The sequence below is a fragment of the Staurois parvus genome, unplaced genomic scaffold (assembly GCF_062004578.1).
Source record: "Staurois parvus isolate SC_StPar_1 unplaced genomic scaffold, SC_StPar_1.0 ptg000108l, whole genome shotgun sequence".
In the NCBI taxonomy this organism is placed as follows: domain Eukaryota; kingdom Metazoa; phylum Chordata; class Amphibia; order Anura; family Ranidae; genus Staurois; species Staurois parvus.
In genome coordinates, this window is record NW_028317904.1 from 3,927,264 (window position 1) to 3,946,373 (window position 19,110).

Consider the following 19,110-nt stretch of genomic DNA (forward strand, 5'->3'; position numbering starts at 1 on the left):
CCTCTACCAACCCTGTGATGTTTCCCCTCTACAGTCTTTGTTGCCGTGCCCCCTCCTTAGCCATTTGTATGTTGTTTACATTTTTAAGTATCAGCAAGAGAGGGTCCATGTGGAGCAACTTGTAGTCTCCTTCCCCCTATGTATGACCTAGTGCGGCCTTGGGATTGAACCCCTGGACATTGGTTTCACTCCGTTTTACTTCATCTTCCTGCCTCTGACCTAGTCAGTCGCACATTTGGTGATGTTTATCAGTTCTGGTTAAGTTCCCTTTGTGGATCATTTATGTATGTTTTTTTGGTGTGTTATGTTTATTTCTTTTTAATATATTGTGTTTATGATTTTGTGTGTTTATGATTTGTATATTATTGTATTGTTTTCTTTTGCAGCTACAGCTGCGTGTACCCCCTGAACCCCTGAAAAAGCTATTAGCAAAACGTGTTGGGACAACATCTTCCATCTTATTTATGGTCTTTCACTGTCAATGACTTGGTATTATTAGACTACTCACTACCAGATACAATATTTGTGAGTTAAGGATGTTGACTGTGGTGGCTGAGCTCACCACATTAAGATAAGCAGCTGCTTATCTTAATGGTTTTAGGGTTTTTTTACCCAAAGATCTTTTAATGAATTTGTAATAAAAATGTTTGTTTTATACCCTACATTATTTTGTTTCTGAGTTGTATTTCTGAAGGGAGGTTTTTGACACAGCAAAAATCCTATCATTTTGAATGTGAACATTCTCTATAAAAGTGTTACTAATTTCACTTGTAAAATAAACCAACAATCTGAATGGTTGCTAAGGGTAACAGCTATTCATTCATTTGTGTTTCTATAATTTTTTCTATGTGTTTCTTTGATTTAGTGCTCATAATTTAGTCAGTGTTCTAAAGGAAAACAATTTTAGTTGTCATTGACTACCAATCAGTTGCCTACTGTTATAAAATTTTTGCATGTAAGAATCGTGCTTGTTGAGAAAAAAATATTTTCACAGAGAAGATGGTTGCTTTCCCTTTTCTTTCAGATGTTCAGTATTCCTTTTTTCATAAACCACTAGCACTTTACCGACCATCAAATCACTAATCTGATTCCATTAACAATTTAACAACAATATTTTATTACAGAATTTAGGATATTACAATAGTATTTAGGCATAGATGATACAGGAAGCATATTTTGAGAAGTTGTACCATTTATCAACTTTTTTAACACAAACACCAGTATGGTTCTAGAATGACATCACAATGTTCAAAGTTCATTGCCATTCCAGATAAAGGAAGAACATGGTTTTGGTCTTTGGCCTGGATTCCTGGCCTGGAGTTGCCAGCCTAGTGACATTTCGCTGTCCTAGCAAACCCTAAATAACTAACATTGCCATTTTTTGTACATACTTGCTTTCATTTTTTCTAATCTTTACCACATTTCAGTACTAATCCTCTTCTGCAGTCTTTAGCAAAATCATCTTGTTTATACTAGTGCACTAAAGCAAGGGCTTCCCTTTGGTGACAAGAGCAGACCATATACAGTATGTTGAAACAGTCACTTGTAGCCTCCAGCAGAAGCCCATTTAAAAGGGTGACAGCACAGGAGCACAACAGGGAGACAGAAGAAGAACTGTGTCACCCTAAACAGGAAGTGCAATGGCAGAGTCACCAGGTATTATATCAATTAAAGCTGACAATTTAAAGCTAAGATTTTAGATATGAAGTTCAAGATTTAAGTGACTGGTACATATACTTTAAATGGAATTTGAGTGGTGGAGCAAAGGTGGGCATATAGGGTACAAACATCCTTGGTATACTAGTGCTGGCATTGGTATGAATCCCACTGAAAAACTAAGGTTGGCAGTATACATAAAAACCTGGGCCACCCCTCCACATTTGTAAAAATGGCACAGAACTTATGGCAGATGCCAAGAACAACAGCTGATCTTTTGAAAAATCTGGCATAAACAAATATATTGTAAAAACATTGAATTATTTTTTTTTTTCTTTCTCTCTCCTCTTCCTCTTTTCTAGACCCACTCCTCTTCTACCTCTTTCATCCCTCTGTTGGAAACTCACCTTTCATTTTTCTTTGACCCTCTATGTTCAAATCTACTTCCTCTCCCCCAATACTCCTTTTCTGTCTCTTCTTCTCTCTTCAGGCCTCACGCATACTGGACAATTTTTAACACTGCTCTTAGGGGCATCTGGAGTTTTGGAAAAGCTGACATCTGAGGGTACAAACCTGTATGCTCTCATACCCTGTAGAGTGCCCAGGGAACTCTCAAACCTTAGTTACTCTGTATACAAGTTTCATCTAGCTCATTAAAGGCTATGTTCACCTTTTTCAGAAAATAACCTATGCAGACAAAGGCCCCAGTAGATAATAACTGAGCAGCTTTGTAAAACGGTCATCAATATTGTCTTTGTATTACAGGAGAAAAGAGCACTGTATTCTCCGTCCTGATAACAAGACAGGACGTGGGGTTGCCAATTACTATTTATACTATTTTGGCCTGGCTTCCAGGGGGCTCCAAATGGTCTACAGGCATGACAACAACATTTATGAATGTTTTTAATACTTACTGGAGCACCATGATGGCATTGGCTATTTTCTGGAAAAGGTGAAAATATAACAAAATATTGGGACTTAAAGAGACTGTATCAACAGACATTAAAATTAACATATTCAGCTCAACATCATATAACTCTACAGCCTTCTATTTTTCTGTTACATTTTTTTAATGTATGGCTGTTACATCTTGCCAATCAAATTCATATTTACTGCATAAATTATTTTAGGTGTAATTTATGCTGTAAGAGCACATGGATGTGTTTACTTTTTTACAGCTCAGGCATGTCTGATTTAGCATTTCCCTGTAGACAACCAATATTTTAAAAGCCTCAGCTGTAAAATACTAGTAGAGGCAGAAATAGTAATGCTGGAGGCAAATATTTAATGGAACATTTACAACTCAACCTTTTTGATCTATTTTAATTTGCTTTATATGTATTATTATTTATTTGGCTGATAGGACATTATTCATAAGCTATTGGTTTAATGGTAAAGATCTCTTGACTCTTTAAACTTATTAACATTTACCAAGATCCTGTTTCGTCTGGACAAAATGTGGCGGCAACCATGCTAATAATACTGTGTCTGTACATGATTGTAGCTTAAAATATTTGTGTAAATGGAACAATTGAAACAAATAAGGGATTAACCTAGCAACATTTGCTCCTTTTAGATGCGTTGTGCATAAGACATAAAACACCTGTTGTACTGACAAGGGAATATTATATGTTCACAGTAAAGTCAATACAGTATAACTAGAAAAGGTACAGCATAATAATATCTGCCTTCCAAACAGACCTGCAAATGTTACTTTTAGTGCCCTCTGCTGGCCTATAAAGTGCAAATGATTTGCAAGTGCTGTTTTATATGTTATTGAAATGGAAACAAAATGCATTCAATTTTATTTTAATTGTTCTCAAAATTTACCAGTAGAATATGAAAGCGCCATTAGCTTCACTTTATCTCTCTCAAAATGTTTGTTTTGAAAAAGAAAGTGGTTTATCATTTAATTAGACGCTTTTGCTCAGCTATCTTGCTGTAGCTGAGCACTTCTTTATATAGCACTCAAGGCAATTAGACATAGTTATGGCCGAGAATTTCCCAGAAAGTAGCATCACTATAACATATATGACAAACTCAAGGCCCATGGGCAGAAACTGGCCTGTCAGGCCATTTCATATGGCCCTCATAAATCTTCTGCAGCTGCATCACCCCCCCTCATCTCCGCCACCTTGTGTCAGCTGTCAGCAGCTAAGAGGAGGACAGAACTCCTCCACCAGATCCTGCACTTCTCTGTGCAATGGCTGAGAGACTCGTCTTGTCAAACCCCCCCCCCCCCCCATTATTGTCAGCAGCAGAGAGGACAGAACTCCTCCTTCAGACCCTGCACCTCTCTATGCAGCTGCAGCACCCTCCTCATCTCTGTCTCCCCTGGTCTCAGCATTTAGCAGACTTTGGCAGCTGACTCCAGCCTTCCTTTGGTCCTCCTCCAAACCCTGCTCTTTCTGCTTACCAGCTCTGCCCCTAGCTTTTTCCCAGCAGCAGCACAAAGTAATAGGAGGGGGTGAACTGTGATGTAAGGGAGGGTGGCTGACTCTTGACTTCTGATGGTGGTGGTGGTGGTGAGGGGGGTCCTTGGCATCTGATATAAAGGGGAGTGGGGTGCTCTGGACATCTGCTTATAATTATTATAAGAATATGCCAGAGGAAAAGGAGGACCGCTATGGCAAGACCATGTTCTTTCTGAGCAACTCAAAATCAAAGCCTGAAAATTCCAGGTGAGGCTGCAGCAGGATTTGAAACAGGAATTAAATGAAACTAAGCAAGAACCATGATTGGAGCTATACCACTACTATACAACTAAGCTCTGCCATTTTTGTATGAGGCTGTCATAAGGAGTTTGGTGTCACTTAAAAAAAATCCTATGGGTGGCGTTCTGTCAACTACATTTTACAAGCCAAATAAAATAGATGCAGATTTCAAAGAAGTTTCAATGTTTATGGTGTTTAATTTTTTAATTTTTAGTTTAATCAATTAATTTATCATTTCTGGCCATTTCAAAAATTGATAGAATTTTTTTTTACATTTGACCGTTTTTATGCACATAAGGTGTGAACAAGGCCTGAGGTTGAAAATAAACGCTGAGCCTGTCAAACATAAAAATGCATATTATTTATAAAAATGTAGAGGTCACATCATGTGCAGAGAGCTGTCTCTGCAACAGCACAAAGAAAACAATTGTTTTCTATGTGCCCTGTTCACACCACAACACTGGTATCATGTGTATATATTTTTTTTTGCACATGCATTTTTCTGCACAGCAAGAACTCACATGAATTCAACATTGTGGTGTGAACAGGGCATATAGAAAGCAATTATGTTCTTTGTGTCATTGTAGTGGAAAACGTTAGAAAAATACACTTATCTGCACATGGTGTGTATAAGCTGAAAATATCTGCAATATATGCAAGTCAAATCTGCGCATTTTTTCCATCAGTTTTTATGCACATATGGTATGGTCTAAATGTCTAAATGTTTTGCAGACTGTGCGACCCTTAGCTGGAAATAAGATCTCATGAGGTTCAGTCTGCTTGTGAGTGGACAGCTTGGCACATACACAGATTCTGATAATTTAGAGCTGGTTTACACATGTGCGGTGCAGATTGAAGCTCAGGTTTCACAGCTAATTGACACAGTAGCCATTCAGCGGTTCAGGTCAGGTTTACATCAGGTTCAGGACAGGATGTTATCCTGTTCACACATTTCGGGTTTAGAAACGGTTCCCATAGAAGTCAATAGCCTGTAATCTGCACCTGAACTGCTCAGAAATTGTACATGACTCTTCAATCTGCACTGACAGTGCACAGACATATGTGAACAGGCACCATAGAAAGCAATACTATTTCACATTGCATGTGAATTGGATGCGGCTCAAACCGCATCCAATCCGCATATATGTAAACCAGCACTTAAAAAAAAATCCTATGTGTGGTGTTCTGTCAACTGCATTTTACAGGTCAAATAAAATATAAGCAATTTTCAAAGAGGTTTTAATGTTTATGGTGTTTTGATTTCTTTTACAAAGAATTTTATTATAGAATAGGTAACAGCAGAGAATCAGCCGAAAACAGATACATTGACTGACAGGAATAAAACATACAAGGGATTCGATGAGTAAAACAGAATATTTACTGATGAAAAGACATGAAAATAAACTGCGTACACAAGTGCCGTATATATAATAAAAAAAAAGGGAAAAACACAATAAATTGCAAATATGATGGACATTTAGAGACCAATGACATAATAAACTCTAACGAAAAATTGTCACTATATCAGCATACAGAAGGCGAGAAAGATGGGAAATGAAGCCTCTCTGTATACAGATAGGTACTCCACACGCAGGGCTCTCAAAGGACTCCAGCATATGGATGTCGTATTGCTGGTACGGCACTCAAAGCAGAAATCACAATCAGCACAAATAGCATAAAAACAGACTAGACAAAAGGAAAGAGAGGAACAAAGAGAAAGGAGACAAACACGCACACAAAAAAAAAAAACACAAAGAAAAGGGCTCCAAGGGGACCACAGCAAAAAAAGAATAAGGAACTGATATGTAAATTTTATATCGACAAAAGGGACTGGTCGAATCTCGATGGTTGAACTATATCAAGCCAAGAACGCCATGTCAGCAGAAATTTTGTGTGGGTGTCTAACAGTATAGCTGTCAGCTTTTCGTTAACCATTATAAAGTTCATCCGGTTTTTGACAGCGTCAAAGCTGATGGGAGTCTTCCAAGCCCTCGCGATCGTCAGCTTGGTGGCCATGAATAGGTGTGATGCCAGCTGCCGTTCGGGACGAAGTAGGCCCACTAATGGTTTAAATAATAGTGCTTCATACGGGTTGCGCTTAATGTCTGTGTGAAACATAGTGCGGAGAAGGGCATAAACTCTGATCCAGTCTGCAAACCTTGGGGCAAGTCCACCAAATATGGACCATAGTGCCCATTTGTTGACAACCCCGAAAGAAAGTCGGGGAATATGTGGGGATAAAACGAGCCAGACGAGCGTCGGACTAAGGGATGAAGGTCGATGAGTAGAAGGAAGCCACGGCAAAGAAGAGAGTGGTATCGGGTTGGAGTCCATCAAGTCTACAGTAGCCCACAAGGGAAAATGATGAGATGCATGGAGATGGGCTAAGGGGGCAATATTGGCCGCCAGATAGACTGAAGGTTTGGGACAGATAACCCACCCTCGGTCTTACAAGCAAATAAGATTTGTTTGCTAATTCTGGGTCGAGAGGAACTCCAAATGAAAGACAGGAGTTTTTTTGCTGATGAATACGCAATATATGTGAGGGAACAGGGACTGGTAAAACTCGAAACACATACAACAATTTGGGAAGATAATTCATGCTGACCGCATTGATTCTACCGAACCACGAAAGCGGATAGTGAGACCAGGAGGACAACATCTCTGTCAAGTCATTAAAAACAGCGGGGAAATTAGCCCGGTAAAGTCCGTCGTAAGTCGGAGTGAGCTTGATTCCTAAATACGGCAAGGCCGAGAGCCATTGAAAAGGGAACGAATGTTTCAGAGTCTTCAAAAGTGATGGTGAGAGGGTAATTGACATAGCCTTGGATTTGGCTGGGTTGACATGGAGACCTGAGAGAACTGCAAAGGAATCCAAAACCACAAGTAGGTTTGGCAAAGTAACCCCAGGGTTCAAACCGACAACAATATATCGTCAGCGAACATTGATACCTTATGTTGGGAACCAGCTACATATATTCCCTTAATATCAGGATGCATACGAATGGCTTGTGCCAAAGGTTCCAAAGCCAAGATAAATAGTATGGGAGAAAGTGGGCAACCTTGTCTAGTTCCCCTGCCAATCGGGAACGATGAGGACGCAAAACCACAATATTTGAGTTTTGCTTGAGGGGACGTATATAGCGAGGAAATCCAACGCAAGAACGGGGGACCAAAGCCAAAATCGTGAAGGACCGACATGAGATAAGGCCAGGACGAAGTGTCAAAGGCCTTGTTGATATCTAGAGATTGGAGCATCATATCAATTTTGCGAGTATGGGCCAAGTGTTGTAACTGTAAAATGCGTCTGATGGCATCTCCAGCTTGTCTGTGGGGGACGAAACCCACCTGGTCCTTCTTAATCAAATGAGAAAGGAAAGAATTCAAACAAGTGGCTAAGATCTTAGTGAGGATTTTCATGTCAATGTTAATAAGAGAAATTGGCCTGTAATTTGCCCAAGAAGAATAGTCTCGATCTGGTTTTGGGATCATAACCACATTAGCAGTCAAAGAGTCAGGGGAAAAGTTTGAACCTCCCTTCACCGCATTGAACATAGCGGCAAGGTGAGGGGCAAGCACATCAGCCAATTTCTTGTAATATAAAGCCGCGTATCCATCAGGACCTGGGCGTTTGCCCGTCTTCAGATCTGCAATGCATTGCAGAACTTCCGATATTTGAATATCACGGTCCATTAGGTCCTTATGAGCCTGAGTCAAAGTAGGTAAGGACAAATGGGACAAAAAAATCAGAGATAGACTGGGGATTAGCTCGTGTAGGATCCGCATAAAGTCTGGCAAGTCGATGCCGGAGCTTCTCCAATACTGTTACAAGATTACTTGTAAGAACATTCTGACAAGTGCGTAGAGAAATCGGTTTAGGGTGATGTGTGAAAGAGCGCAATCTACGTGCTAACATGGAATCTGGTTTATTTGCTTTACTATACCACTTCCATTGTGTCCAACGCAAAGAACGCTCAGCCTCATCTGTCAAACAGAGATCTAGTTCCAGGCGGGCCTGATCTAACAACCTACAGTTTGATGGGGTTGGTACTTGCTTAAATTGAGCCAAAGTGGAAGCTAGCTTTGATTCCAGCTGACACTGTTTATGTTGTCTATCCCTCTTCCGCCTCGAAGCTATCTAAATAATTTGGCCCCTAAGAACTGCCTTGTAAGCTTCCCACAACGTCACCGAAGAAGAGACAGAACCTGAGTTTAGCTGAAAGTATTCTTGGGATTTGCGTAGTAGTTCCCCCTGAATCTCCTTCAGTGAAAGTAGGGAGTCATTAATAATCCAAGAGGAGTAGGATGGCTTACAGAGGAGAGATCGACAAACCACCAAAATGGGGTCGTGATCAGACCATGGAACCGTGAGGATAGAGATGGAGCGTACCAAAGGGAGATGTTTACGCAATACAAAAGCATGGTCAATTCTAGAATGAGAATGATGAGGGTGAGAGTAGTAAGTATAGTTTTTCCCCCGGGGGTGGAATTCACTCCATAGATCTACCAGGTCATGGGTACTTAGTGTACGGGTAAAGGATTTGGCTGACATGGAATAATTTGAGTTCTCTGCAGGGTATTTATCTAGGGAGGGATTTAATACTAAATTGGAATCTCCTGCCATCAGAAGAGTACCCCATTGATGGACAGTCAGGAGGGAGCAGATATGTGATAGAAAGGGTCCAGGGTTGACATTGGGAGCGTAATAGGTCAGTATTGTGACATCTATACCCTGAATCGTGCCCTGTAAAGGAAGATACCTGCCGCTTGGGTCAGCAATACGCTTCACACAAACAAATGGGGTTTTGCTGTGAAAAGCAACAAGAACTCCCCTTTGTTTAGAAGGGCCAGTAGCCTGAAAAACCTGAGGGTAGCGTGCATCAAATTATTTAGGGGCGGAGGTAGATGAGAAATGAGTTTCCGGCAGACAGGCAATATCGACATGGCGAGCCCGGAGAAACTTAAATATCTTTACCCGTTTTTGCTGAGAGTTCATTCCCTGAACATTCAAAGAAAACCAGTTTAGCGACATGGCGATCGGAAGGGGAAAAGATCATCTTTGCTACGATCCCCGAGAGCCCTGAAAAAAAATTTGTAAAAACACAAGACACACATGACAAGAACAAAGAAAAGAAGGCAGAAAAGATGGAAGAAAACGAGAAACCATCTGGTATACGAGCAATATTCATATGAAAGAGTAAGATTAGTACAAACATCATAATAATCAACTGTGGGTGATATACCCATAAAGAGGCTGGGTAGCAGGCAGGACACCAATCGAGACCACTAACCAGCTCGGAGGGGGACACAATAGTCCACTGGAACTACTCGACTTAGTTAAGGCAAGAAAATACTAAACAAACAACTTAGGCTAATAAACCCATGAATAAATGATCTATAAGTGGCTAGTAAGGCAATAGGAATCTCAGTAGGCTAGAACTTCAAAAATGAAGAAGCTCCAAAATAACCGGAGGAGTGAGATTGCTCACGGGACTGCCCAGTGAACAGAGTCACAGCCACGGCCTGAGATCCACTGCCAGTTCTGCCCATCAACAATAACATAAATAGAAGCATCTGCACAGAACTGACATGGTTATTTAGGCGCTAGCCACAGCGACGAAAGTGCTACAAGGCATAACTGCATAGGAATACCTATGGGCAGTGTCGCCCGCATCTCAAAAAGTAAAAAACAAATGTGAATACCCAACCAGACACAGAATGTCAACTCGCAGAAACTTCTGCTGGGCCTGTAAGGATCGAAGAGCCTGGGAGCTACTCTGACTTGGAGGAGTAGATTTACGCGAAGACTGGGAGCTCTGCGGGTGTGTAGAAACTGTAGCCTCCTCAGTCTGGGAGTGTGGTAATTCCAATTTCAGTTCCTGAAAGTGACGGCAAAGATCCGCAGGTGAAGAAGCTTGGAACTGACGATCCTGGAAGGAGAAGGAGAGCTTGAAAGGGAAACCCCATCTGTATTTGATATCAGCTGATTGTAGGACCTGAAGGTAGGGTCTCAGGGTACGATGCTTTGCAATCATGACTGGAGACAAATCTGCAAACAGCTGGATGGAGTGACCCTGAAATTCGAAAGTCAGATGATTCCGAGCCACCTGTAGTAAACGCTCTTTAGTATAATAAAAGTGGAATTTAATGATAATGTCCTTGGAAGGGCCCTCCATGGGTTTAGGAGCTAAAACTCTATGGATGCGGTCGAATTCCAGTCGTTCCAAGGGGATCTGAGGGGCCAGTTTCTGGAATAGAGCGGTAGCAGTACCCTGTAAATCAGTGATTACCTCAGGAACCCCGTGGATGTGGAGGTTATCTCTGCAGGCTCTATTTTCAGCATCCTCCAATTTATCTTTTAAAGTGTCCAGCTCAGCATGCAGATCATCCACCTCCTGCTCATGACCCTCCAAGACTGTAGTCGCCAGATCCATATGTTGTTCTAGTTGGTGGGCACGATGACCCAATTCTTTTAGGCCCCTTACTAGATCCGAAGATAATTTACGAGAGGCAACTGTAATCTCCTCTCGCACTATGGCGCGGAATTTGTGTAGCAAGGCTTCAGGATTTTGTTCAAGGGGGCCAGTCAGTCCCAATGGGAATTGCTGCTGATTATCGCCATCCGACTCTGGATCCCCTGTAAGCTGCGTGGTGTCATCAGGCTCTGGGGGGCTGGGTGTTATCTTGCTAGTGTGGTTATGCGGAGGGGATTGCTGCTGGGCCCGGTGCTTGGGTTTGTTGCGTGGGGTACGATGCATTTTTAGGTGAAGCCCTGGTAGTGCACAAGCACCTTCAGCCGGTTGAAAATATACGCAGGGGCGTAGAAGCCCAATTGCCGAGGTATATGTTCCGGTGGCACGGCTCAGGGAGATCAAATGGTCATCTTCCCTGGTGACGCGTGCGTGCCCCACAACGAGGTTGCTTTTACATAAGATCCATTGCTGCGGAACATCTCATGCGTCCCGCCATAGCAAGTAAATTGTAGAAAAGATTATCACACTGGAGAGGGAGGGGTAGATATAGGCTACAATTATACCTGTAACGGTACCTTCCTTAGGGTGATGAAGTCCCAGGTGGAGCAGGCATAGGCCCCAGGATCACAGCAAAAGATGGGGCGTGAGGGACCGCGACAGCCAGGCCAGGCGGAAAGTATTGATGGAGAGCTGCAGGAGGGGACACAGGAGCCTCTGATTCACCCCCCAAGGAAGGGCTGATGGGGTAGGCCTCCAGACCTGTCAAGGGCCGCTCATTGAACTCATTGGGCCTCCGGGCCCTATTGGAGAAAGTGCAGGCCTGGTGTGATCCCTGGGACTGATGTAGAGACCAGGGAATCACACACAGACCGCCTCAGCAGCAGGCCCGATAGTAGGGGGCCGGGGGGCGGAGTGGTGACGTCCCACTCCGGCCGCGATTGCAGGAAAGACCGCGGCTTTGCAGGCCGCGGTAGGCCGCAACTATTACGGAGCTCCGGAGGGCTGGAGGGGGGACGAAAACGCCTGACACCCCTCCTCAGAGGTCAGGCAGGGGCTGCAGGACCTCCAGAGGCAGTATATGGCCCGCTGTTGCCTGGATGGCAGCGGATTAAGTTGTAGGGCGCCGGAGCTCAGGATTAAGCATCTGCTCCGGTCGCCATCTTGGACACGCCCCCTGCTTCATGTTTTTTATGGCTGGTGTTTTGATTTCTTTATAATCAATTCATCAATCATTTTAAAATTCCGAAGACCAAAGAAACAGATGCATGGCAAATGTAAAAACAAACAATTCACAGATTTAATCCACAGTTTAAATCAGATTAAAAAATGATTGTGGCTAGTAGGAATTGGCAAGTTTTTTTTTTTTTTTTAAATTTTGCCAAAACCCATCAGAGTCAAGCTCAGCTTCCCCCACCACAAGCGAGTCACCTCTCCCCTTATACTAGCATGTACTTCAGGCTTTATATACTTACCTTTTCAGGATATGTTTAGCCCAGTTACATGATACATGCATTCATTTCTTCTTTAGATCTTCTCCCAACAGAGTGTAGATCTATATGATGCAGAGAGATGTAATCACTCTCTGCATCATTACAATGTAAATGCTAGGAACTGTGGTGACACCCCTCAGGAGGCAGGTCCAAAATGTCTTGCACTCACATGATGTCCTCTGTCTGCTAGGTTGAATGATGGTGGGCATCCTTTACCCAGAAGACTGGGCACAACTAGTGGCAAAAAGGAATTACTAACAGACAGGATAGGAGCATTGCAGCAAAAACTGTATTTTTAATATTTAAACTTCCTGGAGTACTATTATAAAAAATAAAAATGTTTCCCAGAGTTGGGATTTAATAGTGTATAGGACGTTAAATGGCTGCTGAGAGTTGAGGAAGCTCCTGTCAACTAACATGGACCAGTTCTTGTCAAAAACAAATTGACTCCCATTGGCGAGTAACATGATATATATTATTGAAGAAACCCAAAACCTAACCAAACATTTTATTACAAATAAACAGAAAAAGTTAAATGTATTTAAAAAAATATTTTTTGATTGTTTATGATTTTCTCAAATTATCTTTTTTGGGTACAGTGAAAATTGTAAGTTGCATTGCTTTGTTTAGGAACACAGCATTTTCACTGACATGTTTTTTTTTACATCAAGAAAGCCATATGATAACAATGTCAGTGACAGACTGTGATATATGACTTTATAACAAAAATAAATACGTAACTAAATAAAGATATTAATTTTTTCAAGCAAATTTTACCTGAGCAGTCTACATAGTGAAATTTTGGACCAATTTCAGTGAATACAAAATTGGTAATTTTTCAGAAAAATAAATTTCATTTATATTACCTCACTCATCCCTGGTGGCTAGTCTACCACAGGTTAATAAACTATGTAGTCATGATTAGAGACAATCAGTACAGTGGCACATAACTAAAGTAGGTCTTTGTGCTAGACTAATATACTGACATACTAATATACTATGAGATTCAGTATTACAAGTGCTAACATGCAAATTCATCATGAGAGGAATATGGTGGATTGCCACTGTTTCTTCTACAAATGCTAGTTAGCTGACTGTCATGCTGATCCTTGGGTATGATCTAGAACAAGTATATGAATCACTAGTGTCAGAGAAAGGTCATAAAGTGCATGTCTACTGTATATACATACTTTTTCTGGGTTAAGCTGGCCATACATTATACAATTTTCTTATTCAATTTCCTTTAGATTCACCTTCAACTATGTAGTGCAAGGGCCTACCTGATTGCATACAAATTGAAAGTGTTTAGGTTTGACCTCACATTATATGGTTTTGGCAAATCTAAAGGAAAGTTGTACAAGAAAATTGTATGGCCAGCCTTAGTCATTTAGAATAGGAATGACAGCCAGGCCACTAGCATTTCTAGGAGAGGTCAGCAATGACACCTTCCATGCTACTCTGATTAGCTTCCTTTAAGAAATACTGACATGTTACAACATGTTATCAGCACTAGTATATTAACAGATTGTTGCCATGCTGGTGTGCTATAAGAAACCTGAAACTTTACTAGATTTGTAACAAAGCAGATTTTAGAGGTATAATGATTAGGGATGGGCATCATCCCTAAAAATCTTAGGACACCTGCCAAAAAACCCCTCACATCTTCATCATCGGAAATACCTAAAGGCAAAGAAATCCAGCATTATTTTCTATCTTACCCCAGTTTTTTTTACAGAATTATGTTGATTGATACAGCTTTTTATTTTAATAAATAACAAAAAGAAAAAAAAATGGTCCTCTGTTGTACAATACAAGATGTACACTTTCAAGAGCTTACGCCATTAGGCAATTCATTTTTCAATTCTAACATTTGAACTGTCATGTGGCAAAATGTTAAATCTTTCATACTATAGGCAGAGCTCTTTTACACTGATTAGATTTGAATCTCCCTTTGGGCAGCAATAGATCATATGATCATTCTGTGCAATAACGAATATGTTAATAAAAGTCTGAACGATTCTTTTGCTTTATTATTCATTTTCAGATGCCTGTGTATTGTGTTTGTGGCTTCAAACCACTAATTGCTTCTGCATGGATAAAGATTAATTATAATCACATTGTTTCATTTGTGCAAAGTTAGGGCAGGCCACTCACACAATGAAGGTGCAGCTCCAGCATGCCATTTAACTGTACATTAGCATTTCTGCTTTCCAAAGTGGCAAGAAAATATGGTGCAATGTGTTCTTCAAATAACAGCATTAATATAATGTGCAAAATAGTGCTAATTTACCCATTCACTGAACAGAAAGTAATCAAAATGTGCAGTAGGTAGTACAGAACTCTTTTACACACAGGTTTTTGTTTTTCCTTTGAGTAAACTAGACAGAAATTTATTTTATTTTATTTTTTTAAACTTCCTGCAGCTATGTAAGGTTATCGTGAGCCCAGCTTTTAATTTTTTTTAGTTTTGGATAGAATGGGGAAAGGACTGAACGTGTCAGATTTGTGCCATCATTATGGTGCTTTTTACTTACTACTTCTCCCTTAACAAGGCAGGAAATACAAAGAGAATTAAACACATTTTTTTGCAGAGTGGAGAAGGATTAGATCCAAGTTTGTATTGCTGTCTGTGTCCCTACTGGTAAGATGGAACCTCACTTACAGTCCCAGTGCCACTCTATCTATTTCTGACACACAGGGCTTTACTGGGACATGAAAGGAGGTAAAATCTCCAACAGACAGCAAAAAATATTTAAAGTGTTACTAAACCCACAACTTGAAAATCAGTCTGTAAATGCAATAAAGCATGCATGGTATACTCACTGTGAAACCTAAGGGGGGGGGGGTTAATCTCTGCATTGTGTAAGCTGTTTGATCCTGACTTCTCTGATCCTCCCTTTCTTCCAGTGTCCCCCTCTTATCTCCTGATAAGACAAATTGTGTGTACTCACTCTGCACATGCTCAGTTTGGTGTGCATTGCTAGAGGTTTTATTTTTCTTGGGAGGGTGCATGTGATCAGCACGGGGCCAAGCAGCACAGAAGGTCAGGGGTTATGCAGCCTCATAGGACAATCGGGGAGAATGAAAACTCCTTCTACAGTCCTCTGCTGAACACTGATAGAAGTCACAAGACTACTATATACTTCTGATGAGAAAAGGTATTTAGCAGTTTATATTTACTAAAATAATTTCACTTCCATGTTCTGTGTACTGTGGGAGACCAGATATAGTGAATGCAGGGTCCTGGGTTTAGTAACACTTTAAATCAAATTCAGATAGCTTTAAGAGTGCAAGCTAAAATAGAACAAATGGAATAAATACAGACTGCACGATTGACAACATTAAAATATGGAGGTCTCTCTCATGTACTGTATTGTTTCCTTTGGTCAAATTTTATGACTCATTTGACTAGTTTACTGGTATTTGAAAGATACTAGTAATTTTCTACAAAAAACTAAAGATAGTAATATTCTAGGTGATGCATTTTAGGAGACATTTCTAGTCTATATACATCTACTTATCATGTCATTTTAACCGTGCTCATCACAGCACTTTGCTCACACTGCCCTGGGTCTGGGCCCAGTGTTGTTATCCCCGGATTGGGAGAAGCTGTGAGCAGCCCTGTTCAGACCTTTCATTTCAGATGTCTAAATCCACCGCTCTTCTGAAGAGCAATCCATGCTTGCTTTTCAGAGGCAATCAACAGGGGGCCTGCTGAATTGAATATTCATTGAGTTTACCTGTGCCTGTCTACCTACTGATCTGTAGGGGCTTCTAGTGAGGATACCTGGCTGGCATTATACCTGTTACAGCCTTGAAACTAGACCACCAGGAGTCTCTGTATTAGAAGGATCAAGAAGAGATCCATAAGGCTCTATGGCCCTTAGGGGTTGATGAGTGGAGGTGAGAGGCCACTGCAGCCATTGTTTGGAGAGCACCTATTGGTGGGTCACGACCGTTTATGCATGATATAGAAGATTGGAGCACTGCAGCTGTGTCTACACATTCACTTATACGATTGGACTTGATTATATTTTTGTTTTTTGTTGCACATGACAAACACCTGTCCCTCTACAGGGATCCATGTACTTTTAGGTTGCAGTCCCAATTGTGGGGACTAAGGGTCACGTTTATTTTGATCCCTCTATGGGATTGGGTTCACTTTTAGTCACCTATTAGGTCTGATGTGACCTGAGTTGTGAGCACAGTGTCACTATTATTAATTTACCTATTGTATTATCTACTATATGTATTGTATTTGGTACTGAGCGCTACACCATTTCTTCCAGTAATACGTGCTCCTCATCCACCTAATGTTTTTAAGTAAATTCACTTCATGAAGATAAAAGAAATGATTAAGAGATTACAGGAGAGGGGCTATCCAGTCACTTTGTTACAGAATGAGAGATTACAGATTGAAAGTGGAAGTTTTCAGTTGGACAGGGGGACTGCAGTTCTACCCCAGAGACAGATTGATGGCTTGCTGCTGGGGGACACTGCACATCAGTTAAGCACAGCAGTAATGCCGATCGCCACACCAGGATTGCATCAGCTTCTCTGCATCAGGACTGTCACTATCCGGTCTTCACACAGACATCTCTGCTTGCCAAGGTGACAGTTAGTCAGGCAGCAACTCTGTACTTCCCTACAAACAGCCAAGCACCTGAGCAAGAATTCTCGTTCCTAGGAGGCCATACTATCCATAGAATTGGTGAGCTGGTGGCTGACCAACCTCTTTCTGTCATCACTCTAGAGACATTGCATGCAGGCACCTTTACACCTCAGTATCAGGAGGAATATGCTTTGAGCAGTACCACAGCCTATCTGTTTAACTTAATTGAATTACCAGTATTTACTACTGTTTATGAGCCCCACTGTTGCTAGCAGAAGACAATGGACACCACCATATTAGGAACCTTAAACAATCCAGGACTCCTGTTGCAATCCCTAGTTAAAGGGACCTCTTCTCTTCTAAGGCCATTGTTATTCAAATTTGGATACTTATATCTACTTATGTTGGAGTATATATTTACTTAATTCTCTGCATCCACTATTGCAGCACCAGTGGCCTAGAGGGAGCTGATCAGTCAACAAGCCTTTTCTTCCCCTTCTAACTGCTGGTGTTGTGGTTTAATAGTTGAAGCTTACTACTCTGTACTGTATAATTTGATAAATGTTGCTAATTGATTATTGCTATTTTACCAGTGTTCTATTTTATGTGTTAACTGGGGTTGTATATCCCAAACTCATTACTCTTGTGGTCCGCTCTTTTAAAAAGACGAATACAGAGGTGTTACTAAAGAATTGTGTCTCTTGCTTTATTATCCTATATTTGCAAGGTCAGAGCAACCACTGGTGACAAGCATTATCAAGCGACCCCTGTGGAGGTATTGCTGCAGTAGATTTAAATCTGCATTTATTTTTTTATAAATGGGTTGATTTTACAGATACAATAGTGTGAAAGGTCCATCCTTGTTTGGCTACATATGGCGAGAAGAAAAATAAAGTATATTATAGGTTATTCATCATATTAATTGTGTCATGTTTGGTCAGTGGATATTAGCAGTAAATGAAATTTGTGATTCTGTAAGCATTTAATATATGGCTTGAGGAAGGGTCAAGCAGAGTTGACAAGAAATTATTATCTTGCTTTGAACTTTTTTAATCATTGTAACAGAGGTTGATGTATCAATAAATAAGATCGATTGATGTGAATAAGTTGTTTCTTATGCACACACACATGCATATTGCATTTCTTGATATATTTTTCCAAGTTCAGGGTAGACCTTGTAACATTAGAAATGGAACTGTCTGAGCACCACTGAAGAAATTGCTCACTCATCTTCATTTTCAATCAATCTAAGCAATAAATATTTGATAGATGCTCTAACCCTTTTAAACTTAAACAATAATTCATGTAATTTCTAATACTTCCCAACTCTGCTCAAAAGTAAAAAAAAAATATAAATAATTTCTGAACAAACTGTCTCAATTGTATTGTGGAAAATTGTTAAAAGATACCATTGAACTCTGCCCGTTGGACCTATAACATTTTTTTTGTCACAGGTACCTTGTTGACAAAAAACAATAATGATAAAAATAAATCTTCATAGTCTGCAACTACCAGTTGACTCCCAAAATGATTAGGCAATTTATTCTGAGTCCCCTAACAACAGTGCCACCTACAGGCTATACTAGGGTGCTGCACACCATGTTTAAACATGTTTATATTTACATTTCCCTGCAAATGAATTATGGAAAGGTAACATTTCTTAGTGACCTTTGATTGCAACAGAAATACATTTAATGACCATAAAGAATTGTCTAATAAAGTCCAATCAGTTTCCCCAACATAAAGTATCCACAGTACAAATATACTTCCAGAATTGTATACCTTTGAATTTATGTTCACACACAAGCACACACCTTGCAACGCTCTGGTACACACCTACAACAGAAATAAATACTGTACAGTACACAGATCTGATATGACTTGTGTTAATAAATACAGAGTGAAAGGTCCGGAGCTTAGGGGTCATCAAGAATGCACAAGTGTTACCCTCGGGATTCGAGAGACCTGCAAGACAAGAGTTAGAGTTAATAGAACCACTACAATAAATTAAAGCCAAATGTTCTAAAAAGTGAGGTGAGATAAAGAGAAAAGACCCTGTTTGCATCCAAGCATCCATTCATGTGCAGGGAAAAATGAAAACCATAAAGCAACGCCTCACATGAGTGGATGATGGAAATAAACTTCACATTATACTTTAGTAAGTC

General features: G+C 40.5%; 1 protein-coding gene across 1 annotated transcript in view; it reads right to left on the reverse strand.

Moving 5' to 3' along the window:
• Positions 1-1,093: 1,093 nt before the first annotated feature.
• LIN7B (lin-7 cell polarity scaffold B) overlaps positions 1,094-19,110 on the reverse strand; it is a 192,910-nt gene continuing 174,893 nt past the window's right edge. Inside the window, exon 6 of the mRNA XM_089671607.1 lies at positions 1,094-18,910. Coding sequence (XP_089527733.1) covers positions 18,889-18,910 — 22 coding nt within the window. The 3' untranslated portion in view covers positions 1,094-18,888. The remainder of the gene's footprint in view (positions 18,911-19,110) is intronic.